Consider the following 23127-nt stretch of genomic DNA (forward strand, 5'->3'; position numbering starts at 1 on the left):
AACCCATTGTGCCAGATAAAAGGAATCAAAATACTTTTATTGTTTGTTCGGGTTTTGTATTGCAGAAAAGGCATATTAATCAGTTTGTACCATAGTAAGGGCAAGCTCGAGTCTTCTCCAAGTAACCGGATAAAGGGTGAAGACATTGAAAATGCATACCCTTTTGCATTAACGCAAGGTTGAGTATCCATTTATACAGTGCAATCTGCATACCGAGCAGTTTACTCAACTAACAAACTAAACTGATCTCAAACTTTTGTCCTGTAAATTCTAATTCATGGAGAATCCCTACATTAGATGGGGAGAAAATTTTTGTCTGTTACTGGTGGACTTACTCTGTTACAGAATAATATTTCTGTCAGCAGAAGCCAGTCTGGCTAAACAGATTCCCCTTATGAGTTTTTAAAAATTTTTAAATGATTGGGTGTAACTGACATTTTATGTTTTAGCACTCGGTGTAATTAAACAGAAATGGTCTTTCAAGGGGCCTAGAACAAAAGATGCCCAGAGAAGCTTTCACAAAGCATCATTGAATGCTTTTCCATGGCCATACCATAAAATCCAGACATTATATAGCATTCACACAACTTGTTACTAAGTAGGGGTAGATGTAAAACTTTGCTCATAGAACAACATAAAATCCAAGGCATCTTAGGAATTTACAATCATGAATGATGGCAGCATCAGCAAGTCATGGCGTGGCCTCATTCACAATATGGTGCATTTCCGTTTCACATCAGTTTTTCAGGAACACTCGCATCACTCCCATTACCCCGGACTGGAACGGCTGTTTCCACTCGGACCTGCAGAAGCAAAAGGAACAAGGAGTTCCCACGATATAAAAGACTCGTATACCAGCCAGAGACAGAGAGGATGCCTATTTCTATCTTTCTCGGAAGCGAAGGCAAGTATGGCAGTGAAAGCACCCTTAAAAACTAATAAAAAAAAAAGAAGGAAATTCTAGAGAAGAGTTAAGGCTACCAAAATATCTTAAAAACTGAATTATGATTGAAAAATCAGAATCAGAATCAGATTCAGAATTGGTAAAGGACTGATTTAATGAATTGAGAATTCAATTTGTTGAATCAGATAATTCATAACAATTTTGAATCTTGTATTTTAGCGCTAATAAAAAGTATATAGATAATATATATTGCAACTCAAAACATTTAAAATCATATATAAAAGAGTTTTAGAAAATGACATCATTGACTAGCTTCAATAAGAATCTACATAGTTTCAATAAGAATACAGTTCATATATTTGAACTCAAGGGTCCTTTTCTTTTGCTTCAAATATTCTCGTCTACAAAGAAAATAAATCCTTGGTTATAAAGCCATGGAAATAGTAGTGTTTTATATATAATCATAAATTTAATACAAAAGATTCATTTTTCTCCTAATTTGTTCTTGCCAACTAATCAAAATAAAGAGATCTATGTTTTATCTTTAATTTTTCTAACACCCTTCTCATTGAGCACAGGGATGAAAAAGTAAATATATTTGATACTATCTTATTCTAGTACAAGAAAAAAAATAAGATTTCATTTCTCCAACACAATTCAAAAAATATACAGTTATCAATTAGCTCAAATTGGGTTGAAATCATCAAAAATAGATATGGATTGACTGATTGAGTTAGCTCAAAGAGCAATTAAAGAAATGCACTGAAATTGGTTTGGTTTTCAATTGCGTTTTTTCAAGTCATGAGATTTATATTTTTGGTTTTGTGTTCTTCATGTCAACATATATGAAACAAAATCTTACAGTTTCACCAGGAACAACTGCATATCTTTCTGATGGTGAGACCCAGGTTTTGCCTATCCAAAGAAACATTTGAACATATTAAAAAATCAGTAAAAACATGATTGTTGAGTTATGAGCCAAAAATAATTATTTGGGTGAATATAGCACCTGATGATGGATCAGCTTTGGAGGATTCTATATGTTGTCCACTAGATCCATCAACACTCAAAGCCTCTACGAGCTTTGGAATGTTCCTATGGATTACATGAGACAAAGCCATGAGTTTGAGCATACAATATAGAGATGTCAAGAAGCTTTAACTAGTTAGTTTTCAGTTCCACAACCAGACAAGAGATAAAGTAGCAAGTAAAAATAACTTAATCAAGCTTAAATATCCCAACTCGCCAAAGCCGCTCACTTTTATGATACGGTTTTTATGGTGTGAGATTCTAATTTGTTCTTGACAGGACTCACTACTCACAAGCAAGGAACAACCAAAAAGCACCCAAATTTTGATAATTATCGGGTCACAACTAACAAAGGTTTACACTATTAGATCAATGCCATCAATTCTTATTAAGTATACAATCTTTTCAATGTAAGTTGTGGTGTAAGGTGAGAAGCACCAGATCCTATATATATTCATCACATTTCAATCGACAGAGATTTAGTTAGCAGGATAATATCTCAAGGATTTGATAAGGATTGATGAGAAAACATGTCCACAACTATCCCTAGGTTTAGCTTTGAACTTTTTTCCCCAAGTAAATGTCATCATTCACTAATCATGTTCATGGGGGATCTAAGATCTCATCAGTCATCCCAATTAACATGGGAGGGTAGTTGAGTCCCACAAATACATCCAAAAATGCTCGGCTTCAGCCCATTTAGCAATTCTGTGTGAATGGCTTAATGGTCTCCTGGGTATCCAGTGAACAGACAAGCCAGGGTGGCTCTCAAGAAGATATGTCACATCTTTTATCATATAAGATATCAGATCCTCATGCACCATCTAAAGTGGCAGATCTTCCTCAATGTCAGTGGCATTGCAGCATAAGTATTCACACTACCAAATTTTATTGTCCTAGAAATTATACAGCAAATATTCACAGACACCATATCTTTTGTTAAGCAAACACATGATGATTTTGACAAATTACCATTATTTGAGGGGCTGTGATAGAGTATACTATCTCTTGGTTACAAGTTTGAGTTTTAAGTATTTCCTTATCAGATATAGCATTAAGTATACTCTTCAACTATGCATAACAATTATCAGAAATGATGGGTGCACCCAATGCTATTAGTACTAAAGATTTTGGCCTTAGGTGTCTGCCACAACAATCTGGCACAAAACAGCTCTGTTAACACAGTGGACTGAATAGCATGTAATCAAGTACAACCCAATAAAGAAAGCAAGTTTTTAATGGACTAGCATTCTTCTTAAGCTCATCAAGACTAAATCCTAACAGTAAGATAAACTTAGCACTATATACCATAGATATTTGACAGGTCATTCACCAGTTTTGGTCAGAACCCAGCAATTAGTTTCACTTCCCTTTACTCCCCACGCCCCACCCAGTGTCTAAAAATATATTTGACAGGGATAATTCACCAATTTTGTTCAGAGCAAATAGACTGATGATATTAATGTATGCATGGACATCCAGGTATTAATTTAGATCTAAATGCCTTTACCGGTCAACAGATTCCTGATGCCCAAGCTGTCCATTGGTACCTCTTCCCCAAGAAAATACATTTTGCCTTTCGGTAAGAGCAAGCGTATGCCTCCATCCGCAAGAGATTTGAATTACTCTCTGCCAAGTGCCAACTAAAACTAAGAAATAGGCTAATAATCTTGTGGAAAGAAGAAAATTCAGAAGAAAACTCCATGGAACTGAACATCAATCCACGGCCTATCTTAACCAATCTTGGGATAAGAATGTGCCTGTTCATGGGGAAATTTTACTTGCACAGGAGAGCAATGATCAACATTGTCACCAACTCCAACCTGTCCAAACTATATTTAAAAAAAAAAAAAAAAAGGAAAAGAAAAAAGGCGTAAGACAATAAATAAGCTAATGCAGATGAAGTACATATATATCAGGTTCAAGTGATGTAAAATTTAAGAGTAAGGATATGCTAATGAAACTCTAGAGATGGAAGAAATATTAGTAAGTTAGAAGCATCTAGACTCTCGGGCATTGTGTTCACACACACATAGGATCAACTTATAATAAGTGAAAACTAGTAATTATTCGTCTATCCATAGATTTCTCGAGCCTACATTCTTCTCATCTATTAAATATTCATGAACAAGAGGACACAACAAAATATTTTATATCTGAAAACTAAAGATGTAGATTGCTAACCTTATTCCAACCCCAGCCGTAAAGTTTTCCATCAGATGCAACTGCCATAGAATGCCTCCAACCACCCGATACCTAAATAGCATCAATACAAGAAAAGTACATACAAAATGGATTAAAAGCACTAATTTTTCCAAACAACTAGTGAATTTTCAAGCAAAGCTCGTATTCTACAGCAGAAATTTCCACAATCCAATGCATCTATAGTTTATAGTCTCCAAGACATTGAGGAATGACTTAATCCAGGGCCTACTTCCACAGACCGCATTTAAGACCACATAGGCCTACTCTGCTGTACCACACTGCTTCCTCCATGACCTACCAATAGCAGCTGCAGCTGCTGCTGCTGCTGCTGCTGCTCTCTCTCTCTCTCTCTCTCTCTCTCTCTCTCTCACACACACACACACACACACACACACACACACACAAAACACACATTCAGTAAGGATTAAAATTTGATCTAAGTTAATTCTTGAACAGACAACAGGGTTAAATGTCTTTCATAATATTAAGCCTACATCCTCTGCACATTCAAGAAGAAAACAAAGGGAGAAGTATGAGAGGTGTGGACGCAACTTTATGATCCAAATAAAAAGTGACATACTCCCAAGCTACTGTAATAAATTTTTCTGAGAAGAGATAATGCTCCATTAACCAGAAACAATTTGATAAACATGATCAGTCTCATGCCAATCGCAATTTCAGTTACATAGTGCAGATGCAGAGTATTTCAATATGAATGAGAATTCTATTCAATCGAAAATTTATTGGAAGTCAGGTTATGACTCTGTAGAACTTCCATTCATAATTATCCATATCATTCATTAGTCGCCAAGGCAATGGAGGGTGCAAAACAGCTTGAAGTAGCATTCCAAACACACAAAGTTGTAGGATAAAAAATCATTTCTAGACACAATTAAGAACCATACCAGCACAATGGGAATAAAAGATCACCTGAGAAATGTAAGTATCGCTCAAGGCTTCTAGCTTGTGAGGAACAAGATGATCTTCATAATCCCCATGTCCTAGTTGACCGTATTTGCTCCAGCCATAAGTGTATAATTTACCCAATGAGGAAACAGATATTGTATGCCGCCATCCACAAGCTACCATAACCATCTTCTCACCCTGTAATTTAATTTTATAGAAAAATTATCTTTCTTTCCTTTGAGGTTTAACATACAAGGAGATAACATGAAAACACCACATGCAGACTTCCATTATATCTTATCATAGACTGTGAAGAACAGTGACTGAATTAGAAGACTCCAATCATATAGACGTCTGCAGTTTAGTTCACATGTACATACAATTTGATATAGCTCTCCTGTACAGACCTTCCATTCAAAGTGTGGTTCCAGATATGAGCATGAAACATGGTGCACCATCGTCACTTAAGATAATCATCTTCATCACAGAACCACTCACAAGTAATTAGAGTGCAGTTTTTGGTTTCTAGCAGGATCCAGAAAAACTGAACGACATACCACATGATTTATACTTCCATGAATGACATACCATATCATGTGTACATACAATTTGATACAGCTCTCCCGAACAGACCTTCCATTTAAAGTGTGGTTCCAGATATGAGCATGAAACATGGTGCACCATAGTCACTTAACATAATCATCTTGGTCACAGAACCGCTCACAAGTAATTAGGATGCAGTTTTTGATTTCTAGCAGGATCCAGAAAACTGAACGACATACCACACGATTTATTCTGTCATGAATTCGTAAATGGGCTGTAATGGCTGAGACTTTAAGCAGGAAACATTCAAGCCTCACAACATGCCTATAACACAACTGAGTTCGGGCAAGTCAGCAACAATATCACTAATGCCTCGATCTGGTACCTGGACTAATTTTCATTTGAAGCAATGAACTGTGGAACATTGCTGAAGCTTTGGTCAAACCTTCTAACTTAATATAACTTTATATGCTCCTTGTTCTTAAGTTTAAAATTCTGATAAATGATTTGGACCCATTATGGTCTTGCTTTCGTAAATAAAATAAATTTCGTCAGATAAAAGCATCTCATATGCAGTACAAGAACTAAAAAGGGATTAATACTAAAGCCACATCGTGGGATCATTCACCTGCATGCCATGTTGTCCTCTATGGTCACTCATATCAAGCAATATCGGTGAAGCCCAAAAAAATATATATTTATTTAAAGTCCACCTTCTAAGGAACAGGAGTTATGCAAAGGAATCCATAGGACCACAACCCATCTTATTGATCCCCACAACTGACAAAAACCTACAACTTTGAAGATGCCCAACATAATTTTGAAAGACTCCTAAAACTTAGATGATCATTTGAATTGTTATCTTCTAAAAGGAAATAAATGATAGTATATTTTGGACATACATCAACAGCAGAAGCTTTCTCAGGAACCAAGCGATCATTTCTATCGCCTAAGCCCAAGTTTCCATATCGGCCCCAGCCCCATCCATATAGCTCTCCAGCTTCTGTAACAGCTGCAGTATGTTCAGCACCAGCAGCAACCATTTTGATAGAGACTCCCTAACAAAATAAAAAAGAAAATTAGACACATGAATCATTTCATAAAAGAGTATGTATGAGAACCTGATTGAAAATTGTGTCAGTATATTTCACAAGTTCCATTGTTGCTTGATACCAGAATGTGATAATTGCAACAATATTGTTGGATAAGCCTTTATGTTGATAAATTCATTAGCTTCCATCTTTCCTTTTTCTTGATGAGATCACTAATTATCACATAGACGGTGTTGGCCAAATAGTTGGTAGCATGGTAGTGCCCATGGTTCATTTATAATACAGCAATAAGCATAAAAGAATATATCCCTGTATGGACCTGACACTCGGTGGTGAGATTTCCGTTCCATAAAAATCCTATCTATTGGTTTTTTATTTTCTTGCGAGGATTCACAGCTAGCTATACCTACCATCCTTAACTTTGAATATTGTGAATCAAAAGTGATGAAGGTGATATGGAGCATCCAATATATGTCTATTGTAAATAACTAAATCACTCAGTGTACCTGGAATGCTTGAATTTTCTGCGGGACAAGAGAGTCTTCCATGGTTCCTAGACCAAGTTGACCATTTTGGTTCCGTCCCCAACTTCAGTCAAACAAAGACAGATAATGGAACAGTAAAGCATTTTCCCAAGAGTTAGCGCTGATATGCACAAGCAGTAACTCACAACAGAAGTCAACAATGCAAACAAAACAAGCAATGACTTAGAAACTGGAAATATATGCATTGGTATATCAACATAAGTATGCTCAAGATGGTTGCAATCAGCATTAATTCAGTGCAGAAACATTCAACCAAATATAAAGCTTGGTATAAAGGAGCATGCTATTAAACAACCCTTCTGAGTGTTTGGAAGAATGATTCCAAAATCTTCATGATTTTACCTTGCTAGAGGGATCCAGGAGCACGAACATGACATTTATAGAGTGGAAACTTGATCCCATTTTGTTATTGGATCATACCATTTGTTGGACTTTTTGCTCCTTTGGTTAGTCCCACATGGGTGGGAAATGGGAAGGAGCAAGCTCTCAAGGCTTATAAATAAGAGGCTTAGCCTCTTAGTTTAAGTGCACCAGTCAAATGCTTAGCTAGTAACTTTTGACTCTAGTTAAATTCCTCTGTTGTCCATTTTTGTAAAATGGGAAGAGGTGTGAGTTAGAGTTTTTCTAGTGGGGAAAGCTTTGTGGGTGTGTTTAGGGTGAGGGGAGAAATTATGTGATTGTAATAATTTTTCACATAGTGTATTTTCTTCTCTGGGTCTGGTGGTTTTTTCTCCTGTTTTGGAGTTTCCACGTAAATTTCTTGTGTTGTTATTATTTCTTTATTTTTCTTGTTACTCCTGCAAAGGGTAGATCCTAGGGGGGGTGAATTTGGAGGTCCAAATTCCCAACACCATTCATGGCCTTTTTACTGAGGTCAAGTGAAGTACCTAATCTTCTCCCTGTAAACAAGGACTGCAGTTTGATGCTTGCATGGGCATTGTAACTACTATACAAAAGTACCTTGTGAGTCATGATGCATTTTTTTTTTTTTTTATGAGAAACGATATTTATTGTCATAGTGTGCAAATGTCATGCACTTCTTTTGACAAAAAAAAGTGAGTAAATATGAGACCACATAAAAAAATTAATTTTTTAATAGTGGACCTCACTCTTTTTCAAAAAGAGTGCATGATGCTTGAACAACTCGTGACCGTATATAGCATTACTCTTGTTTTATTGGCTCCAGACATCCAGGAACAAATGCCTGACTAATCCCGGGGAGCATATTCCCTCAGCAAAGAGTTTCCTACAAATGCATTTCAAGCAATTCAAGGGAAAATTCCCCCCGTTTAATGGCCCTAAAAAGTGTGAATGCAGAGTTTCGAACCCACAACGTAATTTATACTGCTCAGGATTCAAGATGTACTTTTTTACCACAAACATTTTCAGTTACAAAATTTTCTCTGTATTTTTCTTCTGCTCTTGATTTTTTCCATTATGTGTGAGGTGAAGGAGGGTGGCCAAAGAGGAAAAGAAACCCCCTTTGGTTGGGCCATTCCTCTAGCTATAATGAAAAAAATTAAATTTTAATCATTCATCAGTTATAAAATTGAGAGAGAAAGGGAGAGACTAGAATAGAATTCTAACCTCTGCACCTCGCCTTCCATAGTCACCGCCAAGCAATGGCTGTCACCACAAGCAATTTGCTTTATTTTTATACCATTTAATGCTTTGATTGGCTGAGGAGTGAACAAGTCACTGGAGTTTCCATGGCCCAACCTCCCAAAGTCACCCCTGAGAAAATAGGTAAGAGCACAATATATTTACAAGCTACATGAAACCTACACAAATCCACCAAAAATCAATATATCTTGATTTTAATATTTACCACATACGGATAAGACATATATCATGCAGACCCACCTAGAACAGAAAATTAATAAATAATTCTGCATGTGGGATTAAATGCCATGCTGCTTACAGAACTGATTATATATGGCAGTCAGCAGGAAAGTAAAATAAGCCCGAAATTATTAAATACTAAACACTTTTCTAAGCAAATAGGCAAATATACACGCGCATGCATACTAAATGTTTTTCAAGCCCGATGTTCACATGTTCCTTCAAAGACTAATTGGTTGCCATTGTGCTTCTCAAAGCTTTCAAGGAAAACAGAAGGATGAAATGCAAGTGAAATGGAAACCGTTCTGGATAAGAAAAGCTTCTAGCAGTAAGACAGTAAGACGGGCAATAAAACTCTCCTTTAGGAGGGGAAAGGAGGGGATTACATATTATCAAAGATGAGAACCTATATCTCAATTCATTGAAGTTCCGTCATCTGATGGAGGATGTCTTCTCCGTTTCTTGAGGCCAACAATTTCTCCTTAACTTTTTTCTTTCATGCAGGCTAAATTATTTGTCTTAGTCAACTTCTATACCAAGTTGAGTTTTTAAACCGAAATCAATGCAGCAATACTGCAGAAGGCACAACTCTAATAAAATTTAATAAATAAATAAATCTAGAAAGAAAATTCAAAAGATAAAATTAAAGGATGATCTACAGACCATCCCCAACTATAAACTTCCAGATGTGACACAGAATATGCAGTTGTATGATCAGCTCCACAAGTAACAGATACTATTTCACGGTCATCCAATGCACTCAATTGAGTAGGCGAAAATCTATCTTCAGCATCCCCATGACCTAACTGTCCATCTTCTCCTCGTCCCCAAGAACAAACAATGCTTCCAGCTGTAATGTATTATCAAAAGCCCCACAAAACCAATTCACTTAAGTTAGAATGTAGGAAAGAGAATGAAGCTGAAGATGTTTTCAAAGGCCAACTACCCACTGAATATAAACAGCCAGCTGAGGCAACCAAAAAGCCATCCATTAACAGAAGAATAAAGGAGGATAGTCATAGTGGCAGAATGGGCATAGAAGTCATTCAATGGAAAAACACCCAAAACAAGTTTTAAGGTAAACCAAGCCAAATCTTTTTCTCAAAAGAACTTTGTTATTCAGTAAATAAGCAAACTGAAGTAACTGCTCTTCCAATATCCATCATCAGAGGAGAAAATTCAGTGATACAATTTTTCCCCTTTGACAAAACCACATTTAGTTCATATCAACTTGGAAAGCAAATTTGGTTAGTATAGGTCCTAAAAGGTGGATTTGTTCTCCCATGATTTGGTGTGTCTCATCAGTATAATTACTATTTTCTTCTGCTAATCTCTTAAGCATTATGATCTCTTTAGAAAAGGCAATGGACACCAATCTGATATTATACTCAAAGATTAAGGATAGCTCAAGAGTATGGTGTCAAGGTGAAATGGAACCAACGCCAGGGCTGACTGGGGAAATCGGAAAGGAATTAATTTGTCGTGTTTCTGTGTAGAAATCCATCCCTCTAACAGGGTTCACAGAAATGATAGCCAATATTATAATCAGTAGAACAGTTGGGACAGGTAAGTCTCTTAAAATCCTAGATTATCGAATAAAAAACAGCAGTGATTATAGCTCTAGTTATATAGTTTAAATCCTTGACTGATAAGCGGCATACATCCGAGTCCTTTAGTTTCAAGGGGGGGACAACCAAACCTACGCTATATCAGTTGGGTGTTATTTGATTGGCGCACACTGATGCATATAATTGAGAAAATAGTTGCTGGAAACAAAAATGATATTTTTCTGTATGAGTAGAACTGAAGAAACTCATGCTAGAAAATAAACCAAAATTCTAGAAATGGACAATGACAGACTTCACATTTGGTGCTTATGCTAGGAGTTAAAGGCAATGTCAAGAGGAAATTCATATGATCATGATAGAAGTAAACCCAATAACGGCAAAAGCCAAGAAAATAATAAGGAGAGACCGATGTTTACCAAAATAAATCAGTAATGAAGTTGGAATACCAAATGAAAATAGCACACACAAAACTAATTCCAATTTCATAACCAAACCAAGTATTAATCAATCTATTGACTAATTGAACATAATGCTGTAAAAATCGATTAAAAATAGGGCCAATCCCATGCATGTTCAGTGTCCTTAGACAACGATCTCTAGGGACCCTCTCTTCAAGGTAAAAAGTAACAACAAAAATTACATCCAAATTGAGGGGAAAAAAGAATAAGAAAGAGAATAATAGTTAATCGGAGACTCGTGCACAAGATCTAAATAAATACGTACATACATATATACATACTTACGTACGTACGTACGTACATATGTGTGCACAAACATTTTGAAAGTTGTTTCCAGAATGACATTTCAAGTATAAATATAAAGAACATAGAAAATGAGTTTCTCAATGCTGTACAAATCGAGAATATAAAAAACAAAATGCTAAACAGCAAAATGCAATCTAGAACTATAGATTTTTCGTCACTTAAAAGTCCAAGAAACAATAACTTGCACTCAACCCATGTAAAACTCTAGATTGCATTCCATTTTCGTCACTAAGGCGGGAACTTTCTTCAGATTGATCAGGACGTAAGAAACAGGAACAACGATCGCTGGACCACTAAAGCCAATGACTTGGAAACAAGAAAACCCAGAATTGTGGAAAGGGGAGAAATTAGGAGCTTACAGAGAAGCACGACGGAGTGACTAGCACCAGCAGAGATGAGAAGAACTCGACGAACAGGGCCTGTAACTTCCCTAGCTCCCTCCTCCGACATTTCCCGCTTTCAAATTCGTTCTCTTCCTCCGCAAACTCAAACGGACAACAGAAACGTGCCACAAGCGAGAGAGAGATACTCCGAGAATATCCGCAGTGCAGTAGACAGCGATGAAGGGTACAAGTTTGAAGTGGATGCAGCGAAGACAAGGAAACCTATTTATAGGAGGGGACTAGGGAGACGGCACATGTAATGTGCAAGGGCAGTCCTTTGTTCGGTTGGGCGCACAGTTCCGGAGAGAGAGAGATGGTCGTAGTCACTGTTTGTCTTCGGAGTGGTAGAAACAACGGCATTGATTGATGGAGGGTCCCAGTTTTTAGATTTTATGGTTTGGTCTTCCATCCTATGACGATAGGTCAGTTTCGGCGCTAACGACAATGTAAAATTATTGTACCTTTTAGCTATTACATTAGATTAGAGAAGCAGAAGCACTCTTAAGAAAATTCACATCTCGATCAAAGCATCGAATTTTCTATAATATAGAATTTATTATAAAGTTTTGATTAAAATATCTTTTACATCTAAATTCTTATTTTAAGAAAAAGATTTAGAGAATAAATAATAAATCTTTATATTTAAAGACTCATTATTTATTTATTAAATTATTTTTATTAATATTTTATTCTAATATATAAAATAAATAATTTTTTAATCATCTACGCTTTTTTTATACTCATATTTATTATAGTTTTAAATAATAAATTTAAAAATAATTTAATTAATTACAAAAATATAAAAAAATTAATTTTAAAAATATTATCATATTCACAAAAACAAAATTTAAATTTTTGTTTAAAATATTCATTAGAGTAATAGTTCAAAAAATAAGAAAAAATATTGAGTAGTTAAATTTGTAAATAGAAGTGAAAGAAAAAATAATAAAAAAAGAATAAAAAATATTATTTAATAAAATAGAGATAGAAATGGAGAATGAGATGTAGAAAATTTTTGAAAGATGAATAAAATTTGAAGAAATGTGATTTTGAGTTAAATTATACGGATGGAGATGAGGAATGGGATGAAGATACTCTTACGTAACTTTTAGCTACAATAAATTTAAAATTAAAATCAAATTTAATAGTTATTGTATATAAATTAAATATTTATTTTATTATTTTTTATAACATTCTCTCTTCTCTTTATCTATATTTACAAATTTTTATCAATTTCTTTAAATAAAATAGTAAAATATGATAAAATAAATTAAATTAATAATTAAAATATGATATAATAACATAAATTAATAATTAAAAAATGAAATATTTTTTAAATTATTAATTACTCATTACTATATAATAAATAAATAGATAATCCAATATGAAGATTTGATATGAATAGTTAAAATCAAATTTATCTAATATTATTTTATAATTATATAATAAAAAATAGATATTCTAATGTGAAGATTTATATAAATAGAATAGTCAAAATTTAAATTCATCTTATATTTATCAAAATTGTCCTTTATATATACATAATCCATTAACAATATTCTTAAGGTAGCTATATCAAGTTTGGATTTATTTGGATTTGTAAATAAACATTCCGTTAACTCTTATCTTATTATTATAATTTTTAAAAAATATTTTATAAAATATAAAAATAATATAACATTTTAAAATTTTAATTTAAGTTTTTTAAATTTTTAAATAATAATAATATTAAAAAATAATATTTTAACACTATTTTATTAAATTTTTATTTCTTATAAATCATCTCATCTTATATTTAAATTCAAATCAGGCCTAGAGTGCATATTAGTATAAATACAAAATTTTATTTTATCTTTTAATTAATTTTTAAACATTCTTAATTATTAAGAAAATAAAATATATAAATTTATTAATAATCACTCTATTAATTATTAAAAATATATAAATATATTTAATAATCATAATATCATTTTTCCGTAAACAGCTATGCCTGTCGCCGCGAACCACGGACAGTTTCCACCGCATTGCCGTCTTCTCTTTTTATTGCTGTAGTTTTCAATTCAAAAAGTAATAAATAATTTGAAGATAATTATTTATAGTACAAATTTACTTTTTATTAAATAGTTGATCACACTAAAAAAAAAAATGTGTGAAAAGCTTTTTTTAAAAAAATACTCTTTTTAATAAAAGATTTACGTATTTGATAATTTTCTTTAACATTATTCTATCTGAAATATTTGATATATACATAATAAAAATGAATTTAAAAATTTATATTTACAAATAAAATCTTAATATTTAAGTGAAGATATGGTCTACAACGTAGACTAATAACTTTCCAAATATCCATCACTCTCTCTCTCTCTCAACATTTGGGATTGATATTGGAAATAGGCTTCTTTTTCTTTTTCTTTTTTTACCTAAATCTAATCCAATCCATCCAGCTTTCACTCCCACCGTCCCACGTGTTGTCTCCTTTGTCGGTCCATTTTCAACACATTTGACTTATAAAACTAATTTAATTATCCTTTAAAAAATATTAGAAATATATTAACTTTAAAAACGAATATCATTTTTCGAAGTTAGATTGAATTAGAATTAATTTTAAATTAAATTTAATATTTAAATTTTTAATTTTTAAATTTTTAAATTTATCTTAATTAAAAATTTCTTTATATATAAAATTTATAATTTTTTCAATTTAATACTTTTTTATACACAATATTTATAATCTTTTTTAATTTTTTATAAATATATTTAAATTTATTTTAATATTTTAATATATTTATATTTATTTTAAATAAATTTCACAAAAAATATTTAATTATTTTAATTTATTATTATTTATAAATAATTAAACCCTTCTTGACCTATTCCTCCCTTCATAACGGACAAAAGTTTGATTGATTTATCTACCATGCATAGGCCAGCTACCAATATAAAAAATTTATTGTTGGCTTTTTATTAAAATGGAACAGGTAGTAATATCCACGGCAGTACCATTGGTCATTGATTGAAAGTTTCAATTATTGTGACAAGACTTGTAAACCTTCCGTACATTTTTGTTCTTTTATTTGATCTTTCGGATTGTGTTTATAATTTTTTTAATTTTTTATATAAAATATAATAAATAATTTAATTTTTTAATTTTTATTTCATATAATCTTACATGATCAAATAAGAGCTTAATATTGTTGGAGTACCATAAATATATTAGAAATGATAATTTATAATCATAAATTGCTTAAGAATTGTATATTCTTTTTTTAAAAATTAAATATAAAATTCAAGTAAAAAAATTAACTTTTTAATAATAAATTTCACTTTTAAAAAAAATATAAAAATTTTATGCAATTCATAACTATATATAATATTAGTTTTAAGTCTTGTTTGGTTATAAAATTTAACTGATATCAATTTAATTCAGTTTAATTTTAAACACAGTCTAACATTCAAACACTCAATTCTTAACTTACTAAACTCATCTCAAATCTCTCTTTATATATAGAACGCATAATTTTTTTCAACTCAATATTTTTTTTTATATAAGTCTTATAATTTTTTTAAATTTTTTATAGATAATATTAAATTTATCTTAATATTTAAATATATCTAAATTTATTTTAAATAAATTTTACATAATTCATTTTATCCTTTTAATTCATTATTATTTATAAAAAAATTAGTAATAATAATAATTCAATTCAACTGAGTTGATCATTAAAACGCAGCCTAAAATAAATGGCCAACCTGGATGGGGTAAGTGCATGGGTACCTTATTATGGGTTTGTCATTATTTTTATTTATTGCGGAAATTAAGGGGTTTACCAGACGATGACTGACTGATGGACCAAAGCCTTTATGTTTGAACTCAATCCATGTGTTTCAAGCCCAGAACCAGATCTAAATGCAGTCCCACCTACCCTCTCTAGAATCCACTCCGAATTTAAGGATAAAAGTGGAAGGCAAAGTCATGACTCATGGATCATAATTCAGATCCAGTTTATGAACCTCTCTTACATGCCACGTGGTCTCCATTAATTTTATCTTCATGCCGAACAAGACTCCTCCATCTTCATCTCTCCATATCAATACTCTCTATCTACCCTTCTTACAGCTGTAAAATTTTACGTACAAAATAAATATTATTTTTCTTATTGTGACATCGTAACTTAATTAATATAATGGGACAAATTATAAGTTCTGTTTGAATTTTAAGATATTCAATCTCATCTCATATTAATATTAAAATATTATAAATATAAATATAATCTAATTTTAAATATTTAATTTTTTTATTTAATTATTAATTAATCAGTACAATTTTTTTAAATTTTAAAATAAAATAATATTATAACAAGATTTTTACTTTATAATATTTCTATCTAACTTTTTATCTCTTATTTTAAAAAATTCTATAAAATATCTTAACTCAAATTATTTTACTACTATTAACAAATTATCTCATCTCCTTATTCAAATTAGGTTTGGAAATTGTTTTATTATAAAAAAGATCTTGCATGCCGCGTTATACAGTTTACACAAATTTAAGAGGTTATTTGTATAATAAGTTGAGATTAGATAATTTTAAATAAAAGTTTAAAATTAAAAAAAATATTATTATAATATTATTTTTTTAATATTATTATTATTTTAAAATTTAAAAATGTTAAATTTTTTATTATATTTTATGTAAAGATTTAATAAAATTATAATAATGAGATGAGATAAGATAAGATAGGTTGAGAATATTTTTCAATTCGAACGACATCTATGATAACCATATGTATGATGATAAGGTTTTGCTTGGTTGCTGGAATCTATTTAAATCAACTAAATTCAATCTAATTTTAAACTGAATCTAACATATAAATATATAATTCTTAATTCAAAATCTTCTTACACGTAAGACCTACAATAATTTTTAACTTAACACTTTCTTATAATATATATAAATTTATTTTAAATAAAATTTTAAAATTATTTTATTATTTTAATTTATTATTATTTATAAAAAATTCAATTCAATTTAACATCTAAACGCAGCCGAAATCGACGAGGCCAGTAAGCACGGAAAGACAGTGTCGGCTGTCTTAAAGAAGCCCAACTGCCCCTATCCAGTACAAATTGTACAGTGAATCTGTCTTAATACAACAAGAGAGGCCCAGTTTTCTATCCTCTTGGAAGTTGGAATATTTACTCTCTTTCGAAGGCCTGCCAATAAACAGCAGCCTTCAGAGTATCAGTAAATTACGCAGTTGCTACAAAGTTAGGTGAAAATAATACACTTAACTTTAATTATTTCACCTGTCCAACTTATCACCTTGTACCACTCGGAAGTGTTTTTTTTTTTTTTTTTAATTATTTTAGAGAAATTTTACTTAGAAATTTGATACCACACATTTTCATCTAATTAATATGTAATTTTTTATTTTTATTATTCTATTTTAATGTTTAAATATGTGTATATTTAAATAAAATAATAAAAATAACAAATCACATATTAATTAAATTAAAAAGTATGGTATAAAACTTCCTTATAATAATTCTCATTATTTTAATATCATGGATTACATAAAAATCATGTTAGAGTCTACAAATAATTTACCATAAAAAAACAAAGAGTTTACAAATAATATTTAATATATGTTTAGAATTACGTTTAGAAATATAATGTCTTAACTCAAATTATTTCACTATTATTAATAAATTATCTCATTTTATTATTCAAATCGAATTTAAAAATTGTTTTATTATAAGAAAGATCTCGCATGCCACATCATATAGTTTACACGTATTTAAGAGATTATTTAGATAGTGAGATAAGATGAAATGATTTTAAATAAAAAATAAATAAAATTTTATTTTTTAATATTATTATTATTTTAAAATTAAAAAAAAATAAATTATTTATTATATTTTATATAAAAAAATTTTAAAAAATTATAATAATAAAGAATAATAAATTAAAAAATTTATCAATGCCGACTACCTTTATCATAACATAATAATGATGAGTTATGAAACGACAAAACAACACGGCCGGTAAGCACGGCAAGATGACAAAACACCATAATAATGAAGAGTTAAATTAGCCCAACTGCCGCTGTTCAGTACAAATTGTACAGTGAATCTCTGTCTTAATACAACAAGGAGAGGTACATTTTTCTCTCTCTAAGTTGAAATGTTTAAGACTAAGGTACTGTTTCACTATTTAAATTTTAGAAAAGTATAGTTACAAGTATAATTATGTATTAATCTGTGTATTAATATGATGTGATTAGTCAAAAAGTAAATTTTATTGAAAATAATATTAATTTAAATTTTAAATATAAATAAATCGGTGTTAGTATACAGATTAGTGCGCAACTGTGCTTGTATGTAATAAAACTCTTAAATTTTTCATTTCAAATATAAAATTTTTATTTTATTATTATAATTTTTTTAAATTATTATATAAAATATAATAAATAATTTAATTTTTTCAAATCTTAAAATAATAATAATATTAAAATATAATATTTTAATATTTAATCTTAAAACTTAAAATTCTCATATGAGAATTCTCAGTAGCCAAACAGAACCGGGATCTAGAATAGACTTGGGATAAAAAAATTTAATTTAAAATTTAAAATTTTTATCTCTTTATTATAATTTTTTTACATTTTTATATAAAATATAATAAATAATTTAACTTTTTCAAATTTCAATATAATTTTTTAAATTTTAAAATAATAATAATATTAAAAATAATATTTTAAACTCTCATAAACTCTCATCTCAAATTTAAAATTTTTATCTCTATCTAAAATATTATTTTTTAATATTATTATTATTTTAAAATTTAAAAAAATTATTATATTTTATATTAAAAATTAAAAAAATTATAATAATTAAATAAAATGAAACGAAAGAGTTATCAACTTTGAAAGGCCCCGCTAATAAACCTGCAGCCTTCAGCGTAGTTGCTACAAAGTTAGATGAAAATAATACACTAACTTAATTATTTCACCTGTCCAACTTATCACCTTGTACCATATTTTTAGAGTCTGTAGTATTTTATATCACATACTTCTATTTAATTAATATGTAATTTTTTATTTTTTTTATTTTATATTAATATTTAAATATGTGTAAATTTAAATAAAATAATAAAAATGATAAATCACAGGTTAATTAAGTGAAAGTATACGATATAATACTTCCTTCTAGCATTTCTCGTTATTTTAATGCAATAGATTATGCACAAATCATGTTAGAGATTACATTGTTTACAAATAATATTTCATGCACAATTGAAATTGTGGTAAAAAATATAGATTATAGTTTTAGTGCTTATAAATTATAGCTTAAATAATAAGTTATAGTATTAAAAAGTTGCTTATTATTTAGTAACTATATGTTTAAAATATTTTCAAATATGTTATATTTATTTGAAAATAAATTTAAAAAATAATTTTTGAGATAGAAATGACGATTATTTAATTTTTTAAAGATTACGATAAAAATTTGAAAATTATAGTTATGTACAAATTATATAGGTATTTTTATTCATTAACTATCTTTTTAAAATTTAAACTATATTTTTAATTATTTGGAAAAGTACGTTTGACGAAATGATACTTTTCTTTGAACTTACTTTTTAACTTATTTAAAGTTAAAAAATTCTTTAATATTTAACTCGTAAATAGCCAAATTTTTTTTATTATAGAACCTTTAAAGTTATTTAAACACTTTTTAAAACTTCTAACGCAATTTCAAAATGAACCCTTAATGTCATGGAGATCATAGATTGCGAGCATCTTTATCTAAATTGTAAAAAATGTTTTGAGTTATAAAATTGTAGAGGAACTTGTATTTGTCATAATATAATGTATATTGTATCCCGTTGTATGAATTTAGTGCATCGCGGACTTACCAAATGACCTTAATTCTAGATTCAACATTTCATTCCATATGTAGTTCTTCTTTTCTTATGTTCACAAATCTTTTAACAATTACGAGTTTATTATTTGAATGTTTTAATCACAAATTTTTTTTATAAAAATATATTCATAAACTGACATAGATTGATGTAGTATATCAGATTGTAAAATTACTTTTATTATAAAATAAATTTAAAAATTACATAAAATTATATCAATTTATAAATTTATTTTTATAAAATTTATTCAGATCATGTTTTAGACACCTTTCCTATGTTTCACCTTGGTTGTAATAACTTGTTATTCATAGAATACCTTGTTATTCATAGATATGTAATTTTCATATATTGTAGGTGTGTTTTGTAATGTAATATATAAATATCAAATAATGTTATTAGTTAAAAATGTAATTAGTTTTATTTTATTTTATTTTTGAAAGGAAACACTTCATATATCATTAACTAGAAATATTTTTTGTTTTATATATAAAAAATGATGCTTTTCAACATTTTTTCTTGAAAAAGTTGTATAGAATATAGGCTTTTAGATTAAAAAACAAATTATGCTTTTCAACACTATCATTTTCTTGAAAAAAAAAAAATTAACGAGTAAGATTACGTTATTAAAAAAAAAAAAAAAAATTCGGGTATAGTCCGGAACCCGGATTCCGGGTTGTAAAAACACTGATGAATCCGGGTTTCGGCCCGGGTCATAATCCGCACTAATCCAGTCCGGAATCCGGACCAGATTTGGAACCCGGGTTCCAGGCCGGGTATACCCGGATTCCCGGTCCGGAATCCGGATGAACAGTCCTACTAATAAGAGAAATGAAATTGGCTCGGGTTTGGGTGAGGGATGCATTCAATGTCTAAGTCAGTAAAATATTGCTAAGCTCTAATGGTGTATTAGCTTAAATTTTTTAGGTGCATACCTTGGTCTGTATTTATACTGTACCTATTGTATTAATTTGGTAATCCTCTTTGGCCCTTGGTACGTGGCTATCAGCATTTTAGCGTACTTCCCTACAAATGTTACCATCCCGTGTTGTCCGCCTTACAGTTAAAGGCCATGTCGAGGTGGAAAATTTTAGTAACGCCTAGATGCGCACCCAAATCTCCCGAATTGATGAAACCCCTTTATTCTCGGATCTCGTTCTTCAAGTGGGCACATGGGCTTAGTCAAGGCCACTCCTTACCTTGTTAGGTTAATTTGTTTTGCAAATACTGGAAGGCAAATGGTCAAATAAGATATCTTTGTCATTGTAGCACTCTTTCAAAGCTACTCTTTTGACTTTAGCACTCCTCTGATTTTTTATATTAGATTTAAAAAATTAAACTATTTATTATATTTTATATGAAAATTTAAAATAGATATAATAATAAAATAAAATGAGTTAATAATATTTTCAATTCAAACCATATTTAAACCTTCCGTGAAGTTCAATAATAAGGATGGACAGTGAGAAAAAATGAATTCAAAATTCAGAAAATTTATTTATAAATCCTTTAGCTCGCAAAAAATAAATGATAATAAGAAAAACTATTTGTTACAAGTTAGAATAGAGTTAATTATTCTTGTCACAAATAAGTTAATAACTGATAGTAGATAAATGTCTCTTTTACAGTAATTTTTCTTGAATTTTCTCACAGAAATGCCAAAGACTCAAACCGAAGTCAAGATCAATATTTTCTAGTGGAAGGAAGGTTCAAAAACATGCAAATTAGAAACAGACAACGTTTGACGACTCTTTAATAAAGGAGATTGCTCAAATTAAGTTGTGTAGCCCACCCACAAATACGTGTGCACACACGTGAAAGGATGGAGACGCGTGAATACAATTGCAGGCGAGATGGGACGTGGAAGGAGCAAAAATCTTCCCTCTAGTGGGCCAACCCCACATGGCCCGAGGCCCAACAAAGCCCACCTGTCAGCGCCAATACTGAAGAGTGCCCAGATATAGACCTTAGTTAGAATAATTTTACACATAACTATAAAATATTATATAATCACTTTGAAAAAAAATAAAATTTATTATTATAAAATTAATTTTTTTTTATATAAGTCTCATATTTTATTTATTTTTTTAAAACGATTACGCAATAATTATATAATTTATAATTGTAAATATATTTTCTCATGTAATATATTGAAGGGAATTCACATTCAAGGCAAGAAAAACTAGCCCTTTGATTCATAGATAAACTATATATACAATTTAATTGACATAGACATCAAGGTATTTTATACCCTTTCCGCCTTCCTTGATTCTTCTGGTATAGATTTATTTATTTTGAAAATTCGCAGGAGTGCGAAACACGTTTATAATAGGACGCAATTGATTATCGTCCTATATATTATCATTGATTTCTTAAATTCCACATATTGTATTTGTTTATCAAGATGCATGGCACTTTAAAATCTTCATTGGTCATGCATTGTGACAAAATTAAAGCAAACTAGAAATTAATTGTTACATGGAACACTTTAAAGTCCCATTAATTATGTGGTACCATAGATATTTCTACAAATAGTATTATTACATATGTTATAATTGTAATTTGTTATTTTCACATCTATCTTTATATTTACTGTTATTTCCTTTTATTTAGTTCAAGTAAAAATGAAATAGTCTCTTGAAAATTTTGTCCATTGAGTGTAAGTCCTCTTCTCTTATGAAGCTGGGGTTTAGAATCTCTATTTTAAGAAGAGTGCTATCTCTTAGACGGTTTGTCTGTAGAGAGATATAATAATTGTTAAGATCATGTCAGTCACAAAGAAATTTGTGTATTGAGGAGCTTTAATTGCAGAAGTTGACTTATAATTTTTCTGTATGTATTAGGTCAAAGTTGTAACTTCTCTTTCATAAATGATTGAAGTATATTTCTCATTAAAAAAGAAAAGAAAAGTGTCACCAACGCCTTCTACTCTATATATATATATAACCTATGATATCATACGATCCGATACTATACATATATATATACCAATTCAAGTATTGGTGCAATTGACTAGGCCACCCACTTATTGATCTAGAAAATTATCAAAAGCTTTGAGAAAATTATATGTCTAGTACTTTTTATTTTATCAATTGAAAAGATGATTTTTATTACTTAACTAAATAAAACGCTTATTTGTGATCAATTCTTCGTCACGAAAAAGATTATTATTTTTATTTTATTTTATTGAAATAAGTCTATATTTGTCACACATAACTCCTCATAAATAATTATTTTTCTTGTAATGATCCTCTACCTCCCCTTAAGTCCCTTATTTATCTCGGTGTAGGTGGGGGACGTGACAAAGGAAGCTAGGAGGCTTTGGCTCTCCAAGTATCCAAGAAAAAAAACACAGAGACTTAGGAGTTTTTTTCCCTAATGGTGACCCCTATTCCATCATGCCCCACCTAGCTAAGTCATATTATATATTAATTTGTAATTGGACCACACCCTCGGAGGAAATAT

The 23127-nt window shown here is 30.2% G+C and overlaps 1 protein-coding gene across 1 annotated transcript; it reads right to left on the bottom strand.

Annotated features, from left to right (window-relative positions):
- Positions 1 to 514: 514 nt before the first annotated feature.
- Positions 515 to 12027, bottom strand: LOC122303344 (ultraviolet-B receptor UVR8-like). Its single transcript, XM_043115098.1, has 12 exons — positions 11718 to 12027; positions 9690 to 9876; positions 8772 to 8918; positions 7146 to 7227; positions 6490 to 6645; positions 5069 to 5242; positions 4118 to 4189; positions 3694 to 3765; positions 3444 to 3562; positions 1914 to 1999; positions 1767 to 1819; positions 515 to 803 (listed from the first exon to the last, which is right to left on the bottom strand). The coding sequence occupies exons 1-12, from the start codon at positions 11806 to 11808 to the stop codon at positions 732 to 734; spliced, it is 1311 nt and encodes a 436-aa protein (XP_042971032.1). The 5' UTR covers positions 11809 to 12027; the 3' UTR covers positions 515 to 731.
- Positions 12028 to 23127: the final 11100 nt, after the last annotated feature.

This window comes from Carya illinoinensis, chromosome 3 (assembly GCF_018687715.1).
Source record: "Carya illinoinensis cultivar Pawnee chromosome 3, C.illinoinensisPawnee_v1, whole genome shotgun sequence".
NCBI classification, from domain to species: Eukaryota; Viridiplantae; Streptophyta; class Magnoliopsida; order Fagales; family Juglandaceae; genus Carya; species Carya illinoinensis.